This window comes from Phodopus roborovskii, unplaced genomic scaffold, assembly GCF_943737965.1.
Source record: "Phodopus roborovskii unplaced genomic scaffold, PHOROB, whole genome shotgun sequence".
NCBI classification, from domain to species: Eukaryota; Metazoa; Chordata; class Mammalia; order Rodentia; family Cricetidae; genus Phodopus; species Phodopus roborovskii.
Window position 1 is genome coordinate 4,149,118 of NW_026126567.1, and position 21,965 is coordinate 4,171,082.

The following is a 21,965-nucleotide window of genomic DNA, read 5'->3' on the forward strand; positions in this document are numbered from 1 at the left end:
AGCATTAAATTCTCCCCAACCCCCCCACAAAAAACCCCCAGAGATGCTAGCTAAGGTAGACAGGCATTTTGAGTTTAAGACCACCCTAGGCTACACAGTGAATAGCAGGTCAGCCTGGAACACAAGAAATCACAAAAATGAATAAATAAATACTAAACCAAAAAAGGTACTATACAGACAAATTATAAGGACAATAAGGGGTCTTAAAGAGAAAGCAAAACCAAATCATGTAAAGCAATACATCACTTTAAAGGTGACTTCAAACAATTAGAATGAAGGTTGCTGAGACAATTTAACAGTTTTTAGGGAATGAACTGCACATTTAGGTTTATGTTCTGGAGAGGACAAAACAAACCTCCAGACTGTAAAGGAGGCAGAAGAATGAGAAGGCTCCACTCCAGGGTGTCCCGTGAGGGCAGCCACAAAAAGTGTGTGCTACCTTAAAGTTTATCAAACAGCCCAGAAAGATGTCTGGAGACTGCCTAACCGGAAACACTCTTGACCAGACGGGATGGATGGAGAAGGTGGACATGGAATAGATCTCCGAGAGACAAAGAGTAAAAGACAGTTAAGGACCACGGTGAAGCCATGATTGTCTCCTGATACTTGGCTACAAAAAGGCTCTCACTGACACAAGGCTTCACAAGTTCAGGGGCAGCAGGGAGACTTCAAACTGGAAAGCTACGAGCACACTTCAGTGTGGACAGGGGTTCTGGTGTGCCCTGAAGTATTTACAACCTGAATTAAAATCTGAACAAAACAGCGCGTCTACAACCAAATCTATGTCTTTTCATGGGCTTTCCTCAAGTGTCAAGCAAAGCCTACGTGAGTGCCATGGGGTGAGAGGGAACCCGTGCGCACTGGCGAGAAGAACGCTGACACGCAACATAGACTCCTCCCTCCCAGGCCACCTGCGCCTCGGAGCTGCCACCGGCATCTTCCCACTGTTCTGAACTGTCTGAGGTAAGACTGCTAAAAAGGGTGAACATTAATAAATAATTTACAAAGCACATTCTAAATAAAATGTCTAGAAAAATGCTAATACTTGCCCTGTGGGAAATTGTTGGGAGGTGTGATAGTTGTAGATAGATAAAAATAGATTTGATTAAAAGATCGTAGCTGGACCTCTGTCGAGACGTCAGTAGAGGTTTGGAAAAGTCAAGTTAAAATCATTTGCCCTAAGTAAGAGTCGATGTTTGTAACAGTCCACTTTAAATACCAGTTTTGCAAAAGTATTTTAAAATACACAGATACTCAATGACTGGATGCATGGCTATGTGTTTCTTAAGGCAATTTAAGAAAGATTTAGTTGGTTTACACGTGTGATATCAGATGGGCAGGTATGATAGATACATCATAGTTACAATGACGGCATATGTGATGGTTTATGGACTCATAACTTTAACTCTATGTAAAAAGTAAAACTATGGAAGCATCTACATGTTCGTCAGTAGTTAAGAGTAGGAAGGGGATTAGAACTGTAGTCCCCCCCACCGTGGTGTGTGTGTGTGTGTGTGTGTGTGTGTGTGTGTGTGAAACTTCATATATGCTCCTAAGAACAAATGTATAAAATCACATTCATTTTAAGATACAAAAAAAACAGAGAGTAGAGATGGCATGCTCTAGATAACTGAGAATGAGTAGAGATGGTATCTTCTGGATAACTGAGGAAAGTATCTCTATGAAGACCCATGAAAGTAAAATGGTCCAAAGACACAGTCTAAGGAGGCAGAGCATGGATTGAAGCCATACAGTAAGATGAAAATACTATAAAATCACTCATGAAAAATTGCTAAATTGCAGGTCTGTGGCACTCTTGCCCGGGGATGCCATCACGCCTCCTCTTCAGCCCAAGTATGAAAATCCCATAGCTCTGGGATAAAGGGTAAAGCACCCACACCAGCAGCAACAAATCCACGGCAGTAAAAATCTCAATAGGAAATGAATGAGGACCTGAATCCGCCACCTCCAGAGAGGCAAGCAACACACTGCCTCATCAGAGCCAGGCAAAACCCTGATCAGCTCTCAGGCGCACTTGCCTGACAGCGAGTCTGTGCCGAGGAGACACCAAGGAAGCCCAGCAGGAAGGAAATGCAAGGTGGACATGAAAATGGGCCACTCTGGATTTCCTAATGCATAGTAAAAGGGAAATCGGAAATCGTATTAAAACAGGCTCTGAGCACACAGCCTTTGGCCAGCCACTGATGACAACTAAGCCATGTGGACACAGCATGTTCTCTTCTACAAGGACATAAACAGTAAAAGCAAAGGAGGAAGACACAGACATACAAAGGAAGCATGAAGGGCACAGAGGCCAGCCTGTGGCTTTAGTTCAGCATGATTTTAGAGAAACAGAAGACGGAACACCAACAACAGCAGCTGTTTTGGAAGTGAAGTACACAAAATTCAGATCTGCGGTGGTACGTTATCTAAACTCTAGCATTTTAAAAAGCAACAGATAAAGAGATACACAGAGTGAATGTGAGGAAAGCAGACATAGGCAACTGTGTTGAAGAGGAGCCAGACATTACCCTTGTAAAAGAAGAGACAAAAAGGTAAAATTATTGCGGTGCAAAGTCCCCAGAGAAGCCACACAGCACAAGGGAGACAGCGAAACCAGGTACCCTGAGAAACAGGCCGTTTAAACAACGCCACCTGAGAAACAGAAAGGAAGGAGGTAATGGAGGCTGTAACTACAGGAGGAGAGCAGGCAATCCAACATGGGCGTACAGGTATGTCATTCAGGGCAGAGGGCAGAAGAGAAAACAAACACAAAAACTCAACAACTGAAAATACACCACATGTAAGACAAACTACAAACACAGATCCACAAAGCTTGCCCATCGCAACCATCACAGGCACGTGATAGCCACATTGCTAAAAACTGAACCTGAGACACAGCAAAAGAACAGTGTGTCATGGACAGAAGCAGAGTGAGTCCTGGACTCACTACAAGTAAGGGGCCCAGGGTGTAAAGAGACATGCAAAGGACTGTGGGTACCAAGTGCCACCCAAGATTTATAAAGCCTACTCTTCACCATGTGGGTCGAGGTAACTGACTCCCAGAAAACCGAAATGAAAGCCTATAGCTCTTCAAAGCCTAAACAAAAGGAGCTGCAGGGCAGCTCCACTCACACGGAAAACACCAGCAATGACAAGTGTAACCCAGTCTTGCAGGGTGACCGATGGTAAACGTTAGCAAACCAACAGTAAACCGTATCCTGCAACAAGTGACGAGGACAATACACGAAGATGGATGAATACAAAATGGGACTTGCGGAACAGCCAATGTGATGTGCTACTATTAGGAGAATGGAGGAGGAAAAACTACAGGACCTTCCGTCTTCTGCGGGAAGAGAAGACTGAAAAATGGAGGTGAAAACACAAAGACGACAAAAGGCGTCCAGAAAAATGTCACAGGCATCGGGAATGCCAGGAGTGGTCTTTAGTAAGTGTGACAGGCGCGTCACAGAGTCCTAATAATTCAGTTAACTACGATTAATTTAAATACCTTTTGTTTTTTAATGCCTCTGTTTTTTTAAAATACAGTGTATAAACAGTAAAAACTATCCAGCAAGGTCACAGAGCAAAATCAATCTGAAGAAAATCAATTGTACCTATAAATAAATGTTCCATTCCCAACAGTATTGGAAAATGTAAAATATTTGTGAGGCTCAGCAGTTTGAGTATTTATTGTTCTTGCAGAGGAGGTGGGTTCCATTCTCAGCACCCACACAAAAGCTCACAACATTCTGTAACAGGAGTCCCAGAGGATCCAACACCCTCTTCTGGCCTCTGTGGGTACTGCACACATGTGGTACACAGACACACGCAGGCAAAACACTCATAAAGTAAAAAGTATTTTTTCCCAAATATTTGGAAATAAGTGTCAGCTGGACCCTTAAAAACATAAAATACTTTTGAATTACTAAAGGACATTGTTTTTGAGAATGAGAAATACTTAATATTCACACAAAGTTAAAAATTAACTCCAAACTCATCTACAGATTCAACAAAGCATCTAGCTGAATTCTTGCTGAACATTCCAGAAGTCAGAAGCTGATACCACAGCAAACATGGAAGTGGAAATGAGCCCAGACAACTCCACGAAAGGAAAAGAGACCAAGGCGCCTGTCACCCCTGCCCTGGACTAACCTTACTGAGAATGAGAAGACAAAGGAGGAGGAGGAGAGCAACATGATGCTGGGCCTTTTCACCCCCAGACTTCAGAGTTCCCGGCAAGGATGAAGAAAAGGGATGCAGCTGGCCTGAGACAGGCTCACTGTAGTCAATGGGGCACAGCTCAGAGTCCCAAACATAGACTGATGCTAGCAATTCAACAAATTCAACAGGGACAACAGAAGAAGTCAAATGCAGATTCTAGCCTCACGCCAAACACAAAAATCAATGCAAAGGGACTTAAATGCAAAGGATCTTATGAGGTCCTTAGTTTTGCTGTGTTTTTGTGGTTGCTGTTATTTTGGTTTGGTTTTTTGTTTGTTTTGTTTTGTTTTTGTTTTCTCAAGACAAGTTTCTCTGCATTGCTTTGGAGCCTGTCCTAGAACTTGCTCTGCAGACCAGGCTGACCTCGCATCGGTCAAGGAGTCAGGGAGTGCTTTTATTTAAGTCTGCATGTCTCACACCAATCATGGGCCAGGCATATGGAGCATTAATGACTAAGGGACAGCATGGAAATTGTGTGGCATTTTCAGGATCACATAAAAACATATTAAGTCCCCAAATCTGAATTAGTGATTCTGCTTTTCCAATATTTTAGTCTTCTAAACTTGCTGGTGGTATTTAATCTGTCTAAAATTCCACTTCCTTAATGTGGATGTCTACAAAACAGGACAAACAGGAAGCTCTTAACACGGGGAGGTACACAGGGAACAACTAGGAATTAGATCATCGAGGTTTTGGGTAAAGACACAACTCAATCCCAGGGAAAAGTACTGACAGGGATGAGGAACTTCTTGATCTCTTCCAAGGCATGCCCCATCCGGGCATAAGCTTCCGCTGGCGGTGCAAACACTTCAATGAGCACATGCAGGTCATCATTGAGGTGGAAGTATTTTGCTTCTCCACTTTTCCTCAGCTCTTCCTCCTAAAGAAGAAAATCATGTCGAAAATGTGACATTTTGTAACAGGAAATACAAAGCAAAAATTACCCAAACCCGTATCGTATATGTTTGTCCTGGGAGACACCCCAGGATAGTTTTCAACTACAGATCTGATCCCATTGTTCCCAGGTTCTCAGGAACCCTGCCTGATGCGGCCCTAAGGAATCAGCTTCCCTTGGCCACCTGCTGACTCCTGTCCGCTCCTGCCTGTCCCATTGTCTACCCTAGCTATGCACAAACCCGTGTTCTCCTTGGCTAAGTGCCCAGCTCACTCCTGTACCATTGACGCTTGCTGTTTCTGGGATGCTGACACCAGCTTCACCACAATTCAAAACATCCAAGATGTTTCAAGTTCATTTCTTCCTTCCTTCCTTCCTTCCTTCCTTCCTTCCTTCCTTCCTTCCTTTCTGGTTTTCCCTCATTGGCAGGTGACTGCCAGAGGACAGACCCTGGGTGCCCATCTTGCCTGACAATGTGTGAAGTGCTGGTTTATGCTTTTCATTTCTATCCCAGAATCATGAAGGATGTCTTGTGAGTAGTCACTGTGCAATCCAGAGTGAGTTCCAGAACCCTGTTCCATGGTGTCATGATGAAGGGAAGTGTGCTGTTAGGAAGGCTGCAGACCCAACTGCATGCCTTTGGGTAGGTGCCTTTATCTATCAGGAAGGGTTTTTAACATGGGTAACAGTAGGACAATGCTATTTCAGGGGCCTGTTGAAGTCAGACTCCTCCCTCAGAATGGTGTCCAGTATGCGGTCTACAGCAGGACACACCTGTGACACCAATGATGGCCCAAAGTTCACAGCACCACTGCCGTTACAGCAAGGCAGCCACTGGCTTCATCAGTGTGGCAAATGCACGCACATAATGAGTTCTTGTTAAATTTGCTATAGCAGTGAACACTTAGAACGTAATGTGATTTTTTTCAAGTGATGAAAGTAAGGGCTATCTCTTTAGAAACAAACATGATTAACAGAATTTATGCAGGATAAAGTTAAACTACCAGAAGGATCAACTGCAACCACTATCCAAGTGTTCCAGCAGGAAAGAGTTGGCTATGGGCCAGCGAATGGGAACCCTGATGGTGCACACCTAAAGGGAGACTTGCTACTTAAACTATCACCCGCGGTTGCTTTTGGTGAAATGTTTTTGGAGGTTTAACTGACAGACCACATGGTGGAGGAAGCAGGCATGAGGAGGAGGAGGAAGCTGTTAGGGTGGAATGAAGAGGGAGCTTGGCTCTTGAGAGTTCCTCACAAGTCCATGTCCCCAGAAAGGTAACTAGAACAAGTGGCTTGGAGGCAAGCAAGATCTTCCCATCACTGGAGGTGTCCCTAGGAAGAGATGGGAAGTACCTGAGCTAGCCTCTCTCATGCTTCCTGACCATGAGTGAGTGCTTTTGCTGATCTACACTCCAGACATCAAGTGCTGTATCACTACAGATCCCCAAACAATGGGGTCAACCCAATGGGATGGTACCCAAAAAATGTGGGCCCACATAAGCCTTTCCTCTTTCATAAGCTGGTCATTTCAAATATTTGCTACTGTGATAGCAAGCTAACACAGAAGAGACACAATTGTCCATGGAGGTTTTAGTGCTGCATGTAGCCAAAGGGTATTAGATCCAACACAAAAATACACACTTCAGTCTCTTCATGAGATTTGGGTTGATGTCTGGATACCAATAAGACCTCAGAACTGTATTGGCAGCATTTGGGCAGAGATTCAAATAATTCTAAATACCCAAAGTGCCAAAACAAACCCGAGTCTTTCACACCCAGGATGTCTGTCTAGTTAGCATCTTCATTGCCTGAGCCACTGAGGCAGCGCCTTGACAGGAGACCATAGTTGTCATGGTGATTTCTCCCCCTAACTACTTCCTGGCCCATGCTCACACTTCTGCTTGCTCCTCGATTCTAGAAGAATAGGGTTCTATAGGAATATAATAATAGGCACACCCCTTGTCTTCCTGGGATCTGGAACATTTTTCTAGAGGGATGGTATAATGAGAAGGATCTCTAAAGACACAGAGTTAGCAGACCTGACTCTACACTGTTTTGCTAAGGGCCACCACGCAGACTAGGGCTCCTGACATCAAGAGACACAGACTTCTGGTTCCATTCCATTCCATCTCATTGATAATGGCTGGTGGAGTGGAAGATGTACAATATATTCTCTTCCTCTAGTTACTCTGTGGCTGGACAGCATTCGTGTTTGGTGATGGATTCACATGGTCAGACAGAGAACTGAAGAGAATCACCAAGTGGGTGGTAAGTGCTCTGGGGCAGCGGTCTAAGCTTGCAGACAGGGTACCTGAACAGCAACTCAAGTGACAGGCATTCATGAGGAACTACTGTGGCAGATGTCTTGGTCCCTTCTGCAGACAGCTCAGTGCTGCTCCAGTGACAGGGATGGGGTTATTCATTATTTCACAGCACAGATTCCTTTTTCTTGAGGAATGCTGATTGCTGTCATTCTTAGGTGCCAAATATGCCAGCAACAGAGAACAACCACAGCCTTATTAGATGGAATAATTTAAAAGGATCACTAAACTTTGATAGCAAGCTGGTGGCATTCAGGATTCCATTTACTGCATGGACAGCCAGGCACAAATTATGGCTGTGAGTGCATAGTATATGTAATTGGGTGAGAGCTGCCACCCTCACTCCCCTCCACGCCTGGTGAGGTGTGAGGCTAAGTGCCCGCTGGGTTAGTTTCCCACTAACACCGAAAGCACTGACTTTCTATCCTCAAGTTTTTGGGGTCCTGGAAGCTGTATCTGAAACTGTGTGTGAGTCTGCTATACACCAGTTTCCACTTCCATTAGTGCTGAGGACAGAGACACAGGCTTCACTGTGCTGTCCTAATAACAGAGCTGATTCTTCTGGGTCATCCAGGTCACGACCCAAGTTCCCAAGTCTTGGTTTTACTACATGTACAACGAAGAAAATGCTATCACCTATCAGATTTCCTAAGTATAACATGGAGTAAAGGCAGACTTCTTATATCAAGGAAACTCCATTCAGATGGACTTGGCTTGTTAAGAGGCAACACGTACTTTACAGGAGCAAGTTAACATCTAATACTCATTGTTTAATGTTTCAGGATGGGTGATTCTGGAACGTGGATTTGGTTCTCACAATGTAAACCTCTAACAGTAAGAGAGGTGAGAACAGAAAGCAATGTAAGAAGCCCTCTTATGTGAAAATTCCTCTCAGAAGTTAACCGAATCAATAAAGTAACTCATTAATTTTTAACTTCTCAAACAATAACACAAATACCTGTATGTAGGACAAAATTTTTTTAGAATATGCAGCAATTATTAAACATTTTTAAGGAGATCTATTAAAGGTCATTAAATGTGCTTATCAAATAAAGGTCAGGAAAAGAAGTCATTGTACACATACTGTAATTCAAGTCCAACCATGCATCACTTAACGTCAGGAAGAAGGCACTGTGAGAAATGCATTAGTAAGCCACATTCTCCTGGGCACACTGTGAAGGGTTCCACAAGCTAGCACAGCCACACCAGTGTACAGGGAAACTGTAAGAGACTACAGCCATTCGTGGTTCACTGTTGGCCACGCATCCTCATGTAGCATGTGGAAGTAGGTGAAAGACCTATACAGTAAAAAAGTCCCTAGGAGCTAACTTAAAATACAAACGTGGGACAACTACAGGTAACTTTTCTTTCTCTTCATTACAAAAGGTGACATGCTGCATTCAGAATAAAAAGTGTAAGCCTCTACTGTTTGAACTTTTGAGCATGAGTCTTAAATGGTTATAAGCGGTAAGATGCTGTGTGTTTTGAAACTGGCCAGAGAATTCAATTTTCTATAGAGCATCAAAATATATCCACCCTATACAACATTTTCCTATAATCCCATTGGAGTTTCTACTTAGCACTTAGACACTAGGCATTAACACAACAGGTGATAAACAGACATAATAGGACATGACCCGAAAGTCCTCACTGTGTATGATCAATGTTACCTTTGCCTTGTCTCTCATGGAGCCTTTTCCAAGGATGGACATTTTTGTCAATGTTTCTTCTTGTAAGCGCTTCAGGGAATTGCCACGAGGACCCAAAAGCTTCCCCACAAAGTTGAACTAGGAAAAACAAACCGGCCATATTTGTAACATTCAGACCTAAAAGTAGTTTACCAGCCTCGAACATTGGGAAACAGTTCCAAACACTCTTATCACTAACCAGCATTTATCTTCCTGCTACACAAAGCTTACTGTGGTGTTCTCCACAGATGATATACAATTTTAAAAGGTATCTTCTGTACTAGCCATTTCAGTGACAGTGGTAATTATAAATTTCCTAGCCACCATCAACAGGGCTAGTATGAGCATGCAGGTGACAGAAGGGCCCTGGGTTCTCATGCTTTGTCAGCACTGGAGTCGTTACCTGGTGAATGGAGTGACCCCGGTGAGTTCCCAGTCAGTGACTGACAAGGGAGTCACAACAAAATAAGTCTTTCCCAGAATCAGCAGATGAGAGAGCGCAGGGTGTTCGTGTAACTGGGTGTGTATGGTTTCTTAGTTAACAAGCAGGGGAGGAGGAGTTAACTGAGCACACAGCCTCTGAGTCAGACTGCCATGGCTCACACTGGAGACACATTCCATTCTCTGTGCAAGGGGCAACAGGAGAGGAGGAGCCCCTCTCCCGGGGTCATTACGAGAACAGATCATTCTAACAACACTTAACATATAACACACGTGCAAGAAAGAAACACCTCGAACAAAGGAATTCTAAAGAGAAATGTGATTAAGTTCTATAGCTTTCTATAGTTGAGGCAAATTGCAAACACTTCTGTCTGTAAACCAGAAACTCAAGCAGCTCACCATTTATTTCTCTTTGGTAGGAATTGTGAGTCCACACTCAGGACAGCTGTTGCTGGCTTAGGGAGGAACGATGCTCAGCAGTTGATCTAACTATGGCAGTTCAAGTAACTTTCTTGAAACAGAACACTTCAAAACTCAAAATGGCATTTTCATACCTGATTTGTAATTTTATTGGTCTACAATCAAAATTCAAAGAGTTTCATCTTCATATGAAATTATTCCTTGCTTTTGAAACATACGTATGTTTTTAAATATAAAAATCGTATACAGTTTAAACAATCAAAAACAATTGCATAGTAGCAGCTTCAGCATCCTGACCCATTGTGTCTGTCCTTGCTACCCACTCTGCATCATCTTCCTAGATGTTTCTACTGTTTGGACAGTAGATTCCCTGAGCTGGATCTCCAAGTTTCTATTATCCTTCCTGATTTGACTTTTTAGAATGTGCAACTACATTTCTTGTATAATGTTGATTCTTTCATTCCTTTATCAAATGTTAATAACAATGTTTTTCTCTTTTTAAATTTTTTTAATTTTTATGCAATGTCACACTCACCCATTTCAAATCCATGAACTCTACTTATTGATCGGTCCATCCATCCACATGTGCATGTATGTGCACGCGCGCACGCGTGGAGACACACACACACACACACACACACACACACACACTCACACGAAATCTCTTGAGTCCATTGAATGCTGCTCATATGTACATGTATTTAGACTGGTTCTTCCTCTCCCAGTAGCCACTGACTGGAGTTCTTGTCTAGGAGTGGAACCTTACGAGATTCCCCTATCCATGATGGCATGTTAATTGGCACTGTCACTTTTAATTACAACACCATTCTGTTATATTCCATGTCTGTAGAACACTGTCTCACAGACAGTGTCCTGGTCCACTTACAGTCAGTCTCTCCACCCCATCTTCCTTCCTCCATGTTCCCTGAGCATTAAGAGGAGACCTTGCACTGCAGACATGCCAACTGAAGCTGGGCTATCCAGTCATTTATTCTCTCCATTTTGACCAGTTGTCCAACTCTAAAGTGGCACCCATGTACTGAAGAGGGGGGGAAAACAAAACAAAATAAAACAAAAACAAAAAACCCTCCTTGATGAGGTGTGAGAGCCAGATCCCCATAAGAGAAACATGTAGCATTTGTCTTTCTGGGTCTGGGTTATCTTACTCAGTAGAGTATGCTTTACTTCAGCCCATTCACCTGCAAATTTCATGGTTACATTTTCCTTGGCAGCCAAATAGAATTGCATTGTCTATGTCCACAGCTTCACCATCCATTCATCCCTGCTGAAACAGTCCCTTTCTGGGTCCCTGCAATGACTTTTATAAACAGTCTATCTTTACTGAGTTCAGGGCTCAGTTTTTAGTATGGCAACTACGTCTGCAAGACAGTAAGAACTAATGCACTTCAGCATTCATTTCTCCATTAAGTCAGCAGATATTGAATAATTTCATTTGTTCATCTGTACTAAAAAATGAAACCGCTATCGTTTCTAGAAGCAATGATTTGTCTTCAGATGCCAATTACACACACACACACACACACACACACACACACACACAGCAAAGTGAGCTGCAATAATCATGATCCTCACTGACAAAGACCAGCTGCCCTTCTACACCTGTGACCTGAAACTGTTCCCTGGGGACAATCACAACCCAGCCTCAAGAACATGTAGAGCTTCTGCTTAAAAGCTTCCTGTGTTTGGGTACTCACCGAACAGTTGACTATCCCACTGCATGAATGTTTCACGACTCTAAGTCAGCACTGAGAACAGAGTTTCTAAAGCATTCCTCTTCAGTGCCCCAACCCCAGCAAGGGAACCACCATCCTGCACCCTGTGGCTCAAGCCTGCAGGCTGAGTTTCCCTGCAGGTGCTGGCCAGGCCCTCTGTGTGCACTGCTCTATTTACAATGTCTGTGCAGAGAGCATACTGTTTGAGGAGCTAATTAACTGAATGCTGGCAAGCTTAGGCTGGGATATGCTGAAGTCTGTGCATCTTTCTTCAACCCTGCTGTAACCACTCAACTACTCATCTGTGGGCTGCGTCCTCTCACTCAAAACCACTGGAGGTCTTTCTACCTCTTCTACTTCCTTCTTCCACCAACAGAGAAAGCTGACCACAGCAGGTCTCTGGTTAGAACACACTGGAACCACTCTTCTTAGAACCTGTGTCCTAATGTTTAGCATGCTGCCGAATTTAGCACTGTCTCTCTCATCAAAGCTGTAGCCACCATGTCTCACCACAGCCCACACAGTGTGGCCAGAGAGGGCTGGGGAGAAAGTTACTTCCTCACTGACAAAGGAAAAAGTAGCTGTACTTGCTGCAAATTAGCTATCCTAGGAAACTCTGACTCCCTAGCATCCCTGGAACACACAGGAAGCCACGATCCTAAAGCATATGCAATAGCATGAGGGTATAATTCAGTCACTGAGTTATAAAGATTGATCTTTTCTCAAAGGATTACTCTGTTCCCAGAGCCCCTGGAAGGAAATGGGGAGGAGAGTTAATACACAATTCTCTGATGAATTACCTGGGGGCAAGTAGAAAGCAGTCACTCCCTAAGTACACCCAGAACCATCATTCATCTCCAGGAAGAGCAAAAAAATTGTCTAAGGTCCAGTGAGAAACAAAAGCAGTCCAGGGTACTGTTGCCAATGACAAGTGAGGCATGTACACAGATGATGACGTCTACTAAGAGACAGAGCAAACGGGGATGGCCTCCGGAACAGTTACACGTGAGCTATGCACAGGCAAAGGGTTTCTCAGACAGGAATCAGTAGGGGGTCAGGACAGAGTGAGTGACTCTGAGACAGAGAAGGGAAAAGCAGAGGACAGATACATCCAGCCAAGCCCTTTGCCCATCTCCTCATCCAGCCAAGCCCTTTGCCCATCTCCTCATCCAGCCAAGCCCTTTGCCCATCTCCTCATCCAGCCAAGCCCTTTGCCCATCTCCTCTGCCCAGAAGTCCAGAAATCATTTCCCCACTGTGTTTGGTCACTGCCTAAAATTTTCCACATTAGTATGAATTTAACATTTTAACAATGGCAAATACCTGAAAGTAATGAATGCTGTATGAATCCAACACCATGTGCAGCCTGTCTTCCCATGCTCCTTCACTGTTTACCCGCCCCTGCCCACTTTTCTAGACATTCTGAAGCCATTCACCCCTGCTATACAAACCAAGCTATTTGAAGATATTACTTTGAACTCTTGGTACTGGAAAAAAAAACTTTATTAAACTCTGAAATCTCCATCCCCAGTCCCTTTCCTCACCCTCCATTCCCTGCCAGAAACAAACTAAGGTGAACAAGTGCGGGGGGGGGGGGGGGGGGGGGAGAAGCCATAAAGCAATGGTCTCAGGACCAGGGCCTGAGCTCCTACCTACCTTTTGTCTGTGTTGGGAAAGCCACATCTCTATCAGTAAAGCTCTAGAACATAAAAAGCACTCTGAACAAGAAGTAAAAACAGAACTTCAAAACAACAAGGTCTTGTCAGTGGGACGCTCAGAGGGAGGGGACAGTGCTTGCCTAACATGTGAAAGGATCTGACCCCGATGGCACAAAACAAAAATCTAACCACCATAAACGCGCTTCCCATGCTGACCTTGCTGTTCGCTCTAAGCGCTCCATGTTGTATCAAACAGTGGCTTCCTGTGCCTTGCCTTGAGTGGCTCCATTGTGAATGCTAATGCGGAGAAAATAACTCTGCATCCTGCTTGTGGCAGCAGACATCTACCTTCTGTCCACAGCAAAACAAACCACAGCACAGACTGACAGCTAAGGTATTATACAAGTAAAGCATTACCACCCACAACTTACCAAACATAACCAGAAGTCACCAACAGAAGGACATATCAAACCCTACCAGAAAACTCAAGCCTGAACACATCTGGCCAAGGATGGAAGCAAGATCATGGAAGAGGGAGGAGGAAACCTTAGTGTCTGCCTGTTGTCATTTATGTTGAGAAAGCCACATTTTTTTCCCACCTGTAATTAAATCCTCTAGATCCACACAGAAGGAAGGAATGAACAGAGATACAGAGCTGCAAAGTTTTCTTCTGAACGTCACAATTGTGCATTCTCTCTCTCTCTCTCTCTCTCTCTCTCTCTCTCTCTCTCTCTCTCTCTCTCTCTCTGGCTCAGGGGTTAAGAGCATTGGCTGCTCTTCCAAAGGTCATCTACAGTAGGATCTGATGTCCTCTTCTGGCATGGAGTTACATAAGCAGACCAAGTGCCCAACCCCCCCCCCCATTAAAAAGACTTTAATGCACACAGTATGACAGGCATGGGCATAGGTCATCTGCCTCGGGCAGACCATCCACACACGTTCTCTTCTGACCCTGTTCATGGTGTGCACATCCTCGGGACACTTGTCCTGGCTTCCCGCTCAACAAGGCCCCCTGCCCTTCTGCAACATCATTACACATCACCGAATAACGTCTAAAGTTAGCAACAGGAACCGGCACTATGAGCTTAGGTCACCAGGAGCCACACAGCTGAGCACATGCAATGTCATAAACATTGTCATAAACAATGACCGTTCACCAAGGACCACCAACCGGAACCAACTCGTGAGCTCTCGGCCACGTGGCAGTTTCTGGTGCCATTCCTACCTCTCAGCACTCGCTGTACTCACACCTGCTAGATCTGATGCCCTCCCTTTGTTCCATTAGAGGTTTGGAAGAGGTGCTTATGAGCCACTGGACATGGCTGCTGGGACCTGAACTCAGGGCTCAGGAAGAGTATCAAACATTCCTATCCACTGAGCCATCTCTGTAGCACCAATACAACATTTTAAATGGAGCTAAACCATCTGATCCAACACTTACATACAATATGACCGCTATGTTCTATTACAGACCTGAAACCTCTACCAAGATATTACATATAACTGTTGAGAAACAGTACAGCATAAATGGGAATCAGCTTTCACCTAGCCTGAATTCACTGAGTAAATTGGAACTGGGAGAGCGAGAGGGAAGGGGAGGGAGAGAGGAGGAGGGGGAGAGGGGGAGGGGGAAGGGGAGAAGGGAAGGGAGAGAGGGGGAGGGGGAAGGGGAGAAGGGAAGGGAGAGAGGGGGAGGGGGAAAGGGAGAAGGGGAGGGGGAGGGCAAGGGTGTTTCATCTGACTACAATCTGTATCACATCTGTAACATTCAAACTCTTACAAACTTATCAGTGTTGGACGATAGCCATTGTGTTTATTTTCTCACAGTTCAGAAACTTACACGAGGAGGGAAGGGGGTATCTGGGCCACAAGAATACCAGGAGTGTGCTGAGGAGGCAGCCCAGCTGTACAAAGAACCAGCTCTCCTGTGTGTCTGGAGAGCAAGAATTCACTCCCTGATAAAGATCTCTTTTTTTATTTTAATAAGGCCCTGCTTCCAATACCCCCGAGAGTCAGTCCATTTCCCACATGGGTTTCAGAAGAGACAAACCACACTGAATCTGCGAGGCAGAAGACAGGGTGGTAAAGCTGGGTGCACCAGCCAGGCCCGTGGGGTGAGCAGGTTCACTTCTGGGATGCCTGGTCCCTTCCCTTTGCTCTAAGCCAGTGCTGGCGGGCTGCTGGGAACCTCAGTCCTCGGCGGCTATACTGATTGTCCTTCAGCTGTGTGTCCTGGACTTCACTTGCGACAGTGTGCTTGATGGTGCGTTTGGTTCTTCTAGCCTAATCTCTGATTCAGTCCTGCCTGGGCTATTAGCACCGGAAGGAAGTCAGGACAGACAAAGCGTGTGTGTGTTGGGTTTTGGAGTCATGTGACACACACAGCACAGGATGCTACACTGATGGGGCAGCCACCATCCACCAAGCATACTCAACTGCGGCAAACAATGTGGTGCTTTAGGACGGGCAAGGCCTACCTGCCCCCTTGCTTTGCTTGCTCAATGGTAACAAGGCGGCAGTGACGCTGAGGTTGAAGGCCCTGTCTCGTGCATCTTTGTACCCCAATGACAGACTAGAAAAAAAAACCTGTTGACAAGAAGCAAGTAACACCTCATGAATATAAACTAATACTCACGTTCTATCAGTGACTACTGGGACCTTAAATAGAACCAAGCATAGAATACACCGTAAGGACAGAGGGCAGGAACCTGGTTTCTGGAATAGCAGTGCTAACAGACCAAGAGTGTCTTCAGACCAAGAGTGTCTTCAGACCAAGGATCTAATAGAAATTTAATGTGCATTTAAAATCCATGAATATATATCACAGGACAATATAAAACTGAGGTGCAGTATCAGACAATGTTAACATAGTCTCTAGAGATGAGGCTGAATTCAGTGAAAGAACAAGAGGGCTCAGGTAGTTTTTAATGTTTGAGCACAGTATAAAGTACACATGGAAAATTGATTAAGAGCTGAGAAACGGACAGACTAGGGAGCAGACGGAAACAGGTTCATCGGTGTATGTCCCAGGGATGGCCACCATCTGTCCCACCTGGGCATGCATGAAGGTTTATAAAATTGCACATTCACGTCTTTAAAATGCTACTGCTGTACTATCACTGTTTGAAAAAAATCAACGGTAACAATGGGTGTGGGACTCAGAACAAACTGGATGCAGAGATGATTTCAACTGAGGAAACTTTTTATCACATGCCCAGTGCAGCTGGAACTCTCCAAATAACCTCCATCACTCCTTCCAATTGCCCCACTACCTCTCCTCCATTAATTCACCCTTCAGCCTATTATTTAATGAAATGAATGCTTTCCACTGTTAACATTACAAATTCTCAGACTTTGTAGAACCCACTTCGATTTCCTATCTTTCCTGCATAATGGCTTCTCAGTAAATACTTATGAAATTAAAGCTTGTTTGCCTCTCAAATCAAACAGCACACAGTTTATGTCAATTTTCTTTGCTACCGAGATTTCTGTAACATATTTAAGCTGCCAACAAATGCTGTTATTTTAATGTCTTAATTTTTCTAGAAAATATTACTATTATTGGTGGTAAAGTGCAGCGCTACTCCGTTGAAGATTGCTTTAACATGGGATTGGTAAACAGTAGAGAACCCAGTGTACTCAGACATTACCAAATCTTATTTAAAAAAAAAAAATGGAGATTACAAGTAACCTCTCCAGATTACGTGGTAGGGGACAAAGATGTGGACAGCGATGTACAGGTGACACACACTTCAGAGACTCCTTACTTGCATATTTCTCACCACTGTTTGATCAGATAAGCTGAGTTTGCCAGTGGAAAGTGTGTGCAAGATACCTAGACAATGTTAGTCCACAAAGTCAGAGATCATACAGTCTGGTTATAAATACAGGGGATTAGTTAAGGATTTAAAATCAAAGGCAAGAATCTGCGATGGATAAGAGGTTCTTACAACAGTGTGGGTGACAGCTGACAGCACCCACACAGAGGAAACAGATGACGGGTTGAGGGTGGGCGGGGTGGGGGCTGAGTTTGAGACCCGAGTCACTATAGTTTTCCCATAACAAACCCAGCTCAGAAAAGACCCTCAGTGTCAGACATAGAACCAGTCACCAGCAGAAAAGAATTCAGTAAGTTTAAGGTTCTTCATTAACTAGAATTCCACACCCAACAGTTCTCTCTTGCTGCAGAAGCTCAAGGCCTACAGCCAGCAGCAACTTTACAAGGAACTGTACTGTCCCTACAGCTACTCTCAAGGGACAGTCCTCCACCGTCCTCCAGCTCACAGTTAACTGATGCTAGCTTAGAGGCATCCATAGCTCATACACACATTCACACTCACACAAAGGTGTCTGAAGGTGCTGCCTAGGTGATGCGGATGGAAGACATCTGGCCTGCCAAGACACTGTAAGCAAATGCACTGCCCTCAAATCTGTTGTTTACAGAAATGACATGTTTTCCTATCTCATCAACACTCATACAAGAAGGAATATTTGAAACTTTCAGATACTATACTCATGTATTACTCTAAACAAGAATTCATATAAAACAAAGTATCAATTTCAGGATAATTATCGTGTACCCAAATATTATTAAAAAGGGGTTGCTATGTCTGTTCATCATTCTATCCATTCCATGTGCCATATTTGCTTAATAATGTGTCTGTCCATACTTTCTATTTATATAAAAGTGTATATGCCTAAGTCTGTGAATAAGGTTGGCCAAAATCTGATACCTATAGGTATCAACCATAAACTGTCCATGTCTGAAGAAAAATATTGAAGTCAACTATTGTGAGCCCTGGAAAGTGACAGAAAAGGGATCAGAATAGAAGATCTGCCAAGATCTTGGGCTTCCAATAACCATACACTCTGGCATTAAATGCAAAGTCAAGCTAAAGAAAGAGCCCAACTCTTATTAATAGTTTACAGTCTGAATATAATCTGGTTAATTAGCTATCAACAAGGCATCAGTGTCCTTCAGAGAAGTGTTGCAGAACTGAGCCTTGCAAGAATGAACAGGATACAATCAAAAATTACTCAGCGTGACAGACAACACAACTCTTCGTCAAGGTAAGAGAGCCAAAACTTCAGAACTAAATGACCAAGAATTGGGAGCATCTGCTTGAACTGCGCTCGACGGCATAAATGAAGGTAGCATCTATGGGGCTGGAGACCTAAGTGTGGTCCCCAGAAGCCGCAGAAAGCTGAGGGCAGCAGCATCCATCTACAATCAGACACGGGAAGCAGAGGCAGAAGCGTCTAAGCAGCTCATGGGCCAGCAAGCTGGAGTAAGCAGCTGGGACCAACCATAAGAGCCAGCCTGACTCACACAAGATCAAAGGCCAGCAAACCAGCACCACACCCAAGGTAGTTCTCTGAATTCAACACACACCTTGGTGCACCCACACATTAAGAGCCCCCATCTTACACACACACACACACACACACACACACACACACACACACTGTAGCTAAGAAAAAGATTCACCTGATTGAAGATAATAGCAAAATGAATACAATACAGAAAAAATACAACAATGAAAACCATCTAATCTGAAGAACAACCATCAAACAAAAACATGGCTAACAAAAGCAAGCAGAATGGTACAAGTTACTGAGAACATCAGAGGGCATGCACTGAACTCTAGACAGGTGAGAGAAAAGTCACCAGAAGTACTTGAAGGAATAATATTTAAAATACCATGAGCCAGACAAGCCCAATAAAGCGACTTTTCCAGAAAAATTGAATTGGAAAATGTAACTAGTGTCACAACAGTCACTGAATTCTTCGTCAAGCAGCAGGACCAGACACCTTGGTGAGTGAACTCTATCCAAGATTTAGAAAACAAAGAGTACTTCTCACTCGTTTTATAGCAGCAACATAAAACCAGTAACAAATCTCACAAAGGTATTAAGTGCATGTTGTAGGACATTATCATTGGAGAATATAAAGGATTCTGAATCCTGCAGTATGCAAATGAACGTCTTTATCAAATAGCCTTCAACAAAGGATTAATTCAGAGCAGTCAAAACAATAATCAGTCTATAAACAAGATAAGCAATACCTAGTATTCGCCTCAGCAGAGGCAAGAAAACATTCAAAGTTCTCAGAAAAGATGAAAGGGAAGGAAGCAGCTCCTGGACCCTTCCTGGAAAGACAGACCTAGGAGGGGCTGGGGGCTGATGCAGGCCACCGTTTAAACCACTGAAACGCTAGCGCTCGGGGATGGGGGGCACCGAAAGCGCCACCTAGATCTGCTTTGCCCAGGCAATTGCATCTGTTTGCATTTTCAGCATGAACTTAAAAGTGTCACAGATAATTTGTTTTCAAGACAAACCAAAATCAACACATCAGTAAGTTGGCACTTTTGTTTTGTTTTTCAAGACAGGGTTTCTCTGTATAGCCCCAGTTGTCTTGGGATTCAGAGATCCGCCTACCTCTGCTTCCCAAGCGCTGTGTTTAAGAGTGTGTGCCACCACCACCTGGCACATTGACACTTCTAAAACACTAGGAAAGAGTGTGTAAGTACAAACACATCTGCCTTCGAGTAAGTGAGCTGGTTTTTGCTAACAAGCTTTAATCAGACAAAATTATGGTATTTTCAGGAATACCAACCACCTTCAGGATTAAGACTGAAAGTTCAGTTAGCAGAAGACTAGAGCACTGGCCACAGCAGACACCTCAGACCAAATGCTTCTCAAAAGTGATAGCATCCTTATTTTTTAACTTAAGAACTGATTTGTACTTGAGGAATCGCAGCCGTTAGCCCAGCAGCTCTTAACCTGTGGGTAGCCTCCCCTTTGAGGTTGACCCATTCACAAGGGGTCGCCTAAGACCATCGGAAAACACAGATACATACATTATGATTCATTACAGTAACAAAATTACAGCTATGAAGTACCAACAAGAATAATTTTGTGGTTGGGGGGTCACCACACATGCGCTGTATTAAAAGGTCACAGCATCTGGAACGCTGAGAATCACTCACTACATTAGACTCCACATTTTGACCAGTCAGAAGTCCAAATAAAAAATACAGACTGCTTTGCATTTGGAAAAGCTACTATTTTTCTTTTAAGACTGTCTTAATCTGCTTATTAAATAACCTTCCCGAGTTATAAAACTGGAGCACAACACTTGTGACAAAATTAGGTAACAGTTGCAGCAGAGAGAGTCCAGCAGGGCATCTGACTTCCCGATTACACCCAAACACTAGGGGCACACTTGCTTAACAGATGGTGGATGGAAGAGGCAACTACATGAAATGTAAAATATCATTTTCATTTGCTCTTAAGTTTTTCACCAATAAAGTAATTATGAGAAATAAAATAGAATCGTACATTTTTCTTCTCTGGCGAAAGCAGAGGTCTCCTACCCCCACCACCCGTGGTCAGGGTCATAGCAGAAATGTAAGAGGTTTGGATGTTGTAAAGGAAGAAGTAAAGTTGCACATGTAGATACCATGATTATGTAACGAGAAATCCTAACAGACCTATCAAACAACATAATCAACTAGTAATTTAACAACAACAAAAACAGATAATAAGGATAGCGGATGCTGTCTTTGAAGCTGTGAAGGTCAATAGGTGGAAACAAACATTTCTGATAGTGAATAGTCATGAGTGTCAGACAGACCCTGCACTAGGAAGGTGAGCGATGCTGCTGAGAAGAATCTTAGATGTCTATACCAACAGGCAGCCATATCACACTCAGACAAGGAAGAGTAAAAGCTGGGAAGAGGGCACAGTCCCCAGAGCCATCAGCAGAACACAGAGGCCACTGTGTAGAAATCCATGAGTGGATTCATAAATTTATGTGGAATTGTGAAAGATCCAGAATGTGTAAGTAATCCAGAAAAAGAAGGTCAAAGCTGGAGCAATTTAAATTCACGTCTCTCCATAAAAAGCGGCAGTAAACAAGACTGTGGCCCTGGAATAAGGACCCATAAATACATCAGTGGAACAGAACAAAGCAGTCAGAAATAAACCTCACTTCCACAGCCATTTGATTTCCATCAAAGGTGCTAAATCGATCCATGGACAGAAAGCATCAGATCCTGATGAGGAAAGCAAACACTCTCACAGGGGAAAGAAAAATAAGCTTCCCTTTTGCCTTGTTCCATCTTCTGTTGCTGTGACAAAATTCCTGAACAGAGGAAACTTTCAAAGAATGGATGTTTATTGGTCACCAGCTCTGTAGGCTGAGACATACTAGAGCAAAACACCAGAATTTGCAATTGTGGATGTGTTTGTGAAGTAATTATTGGTCCTTCACACACACCCCTTCCCTACCACCCATCTTTGTCTCCCATCCCAACCCCCACTTTTGTTTTTAATGCCTCTAGACCAATTCATGATCCCTACATACTATTGGTTGTACGATTTTCCAATGGAGGGTGGCCAACTCACCATCTGAGGATAAAAATCAAAAGCAAAGAGTAAGCAGGGTAATCTGATCTCTCTTCCTCTTCCTTTTTCATTTTCTTTTATTTTAGTGCATGTGGAAGTCAGGTGGCCATGGGTGCCTGGGCAGAGTAATGTCTGTTATCTTCCTCAGTTGCTTTCCTCTTAGTTTTTGAGACA

General features: G+C 43.7%; 1 protein-coding gene across 1 annotated transcript in view; it reads right to left on the reverse strand.

The window, feature by feature from the left end:
* The window catches only part of Khdrbs3 (KH RNA binding domain containing, signal transduction associated 3), a 138,252-nt gene that overhangs the window by 61,015 nt on the left and 55,272 nt on the right, over positions 1–21,965 (reverse strand). The window contains exons 3-4 of the mRNA XM_051202510.1: positions 9,114–9,230; positions 4,958–5,104 (exon numbers count right to left, since the gene is read on the reverse strand). Of these exons, the coding sequence (XP_051058467.1) occupies positions 4,958–5,104; positions 9,114–9,230 (264 nt within the window). The remainder of the gene's footprint in view (positions 1–4,957; positions 5,105–9,113; positions 9,231–21,965) is intronic.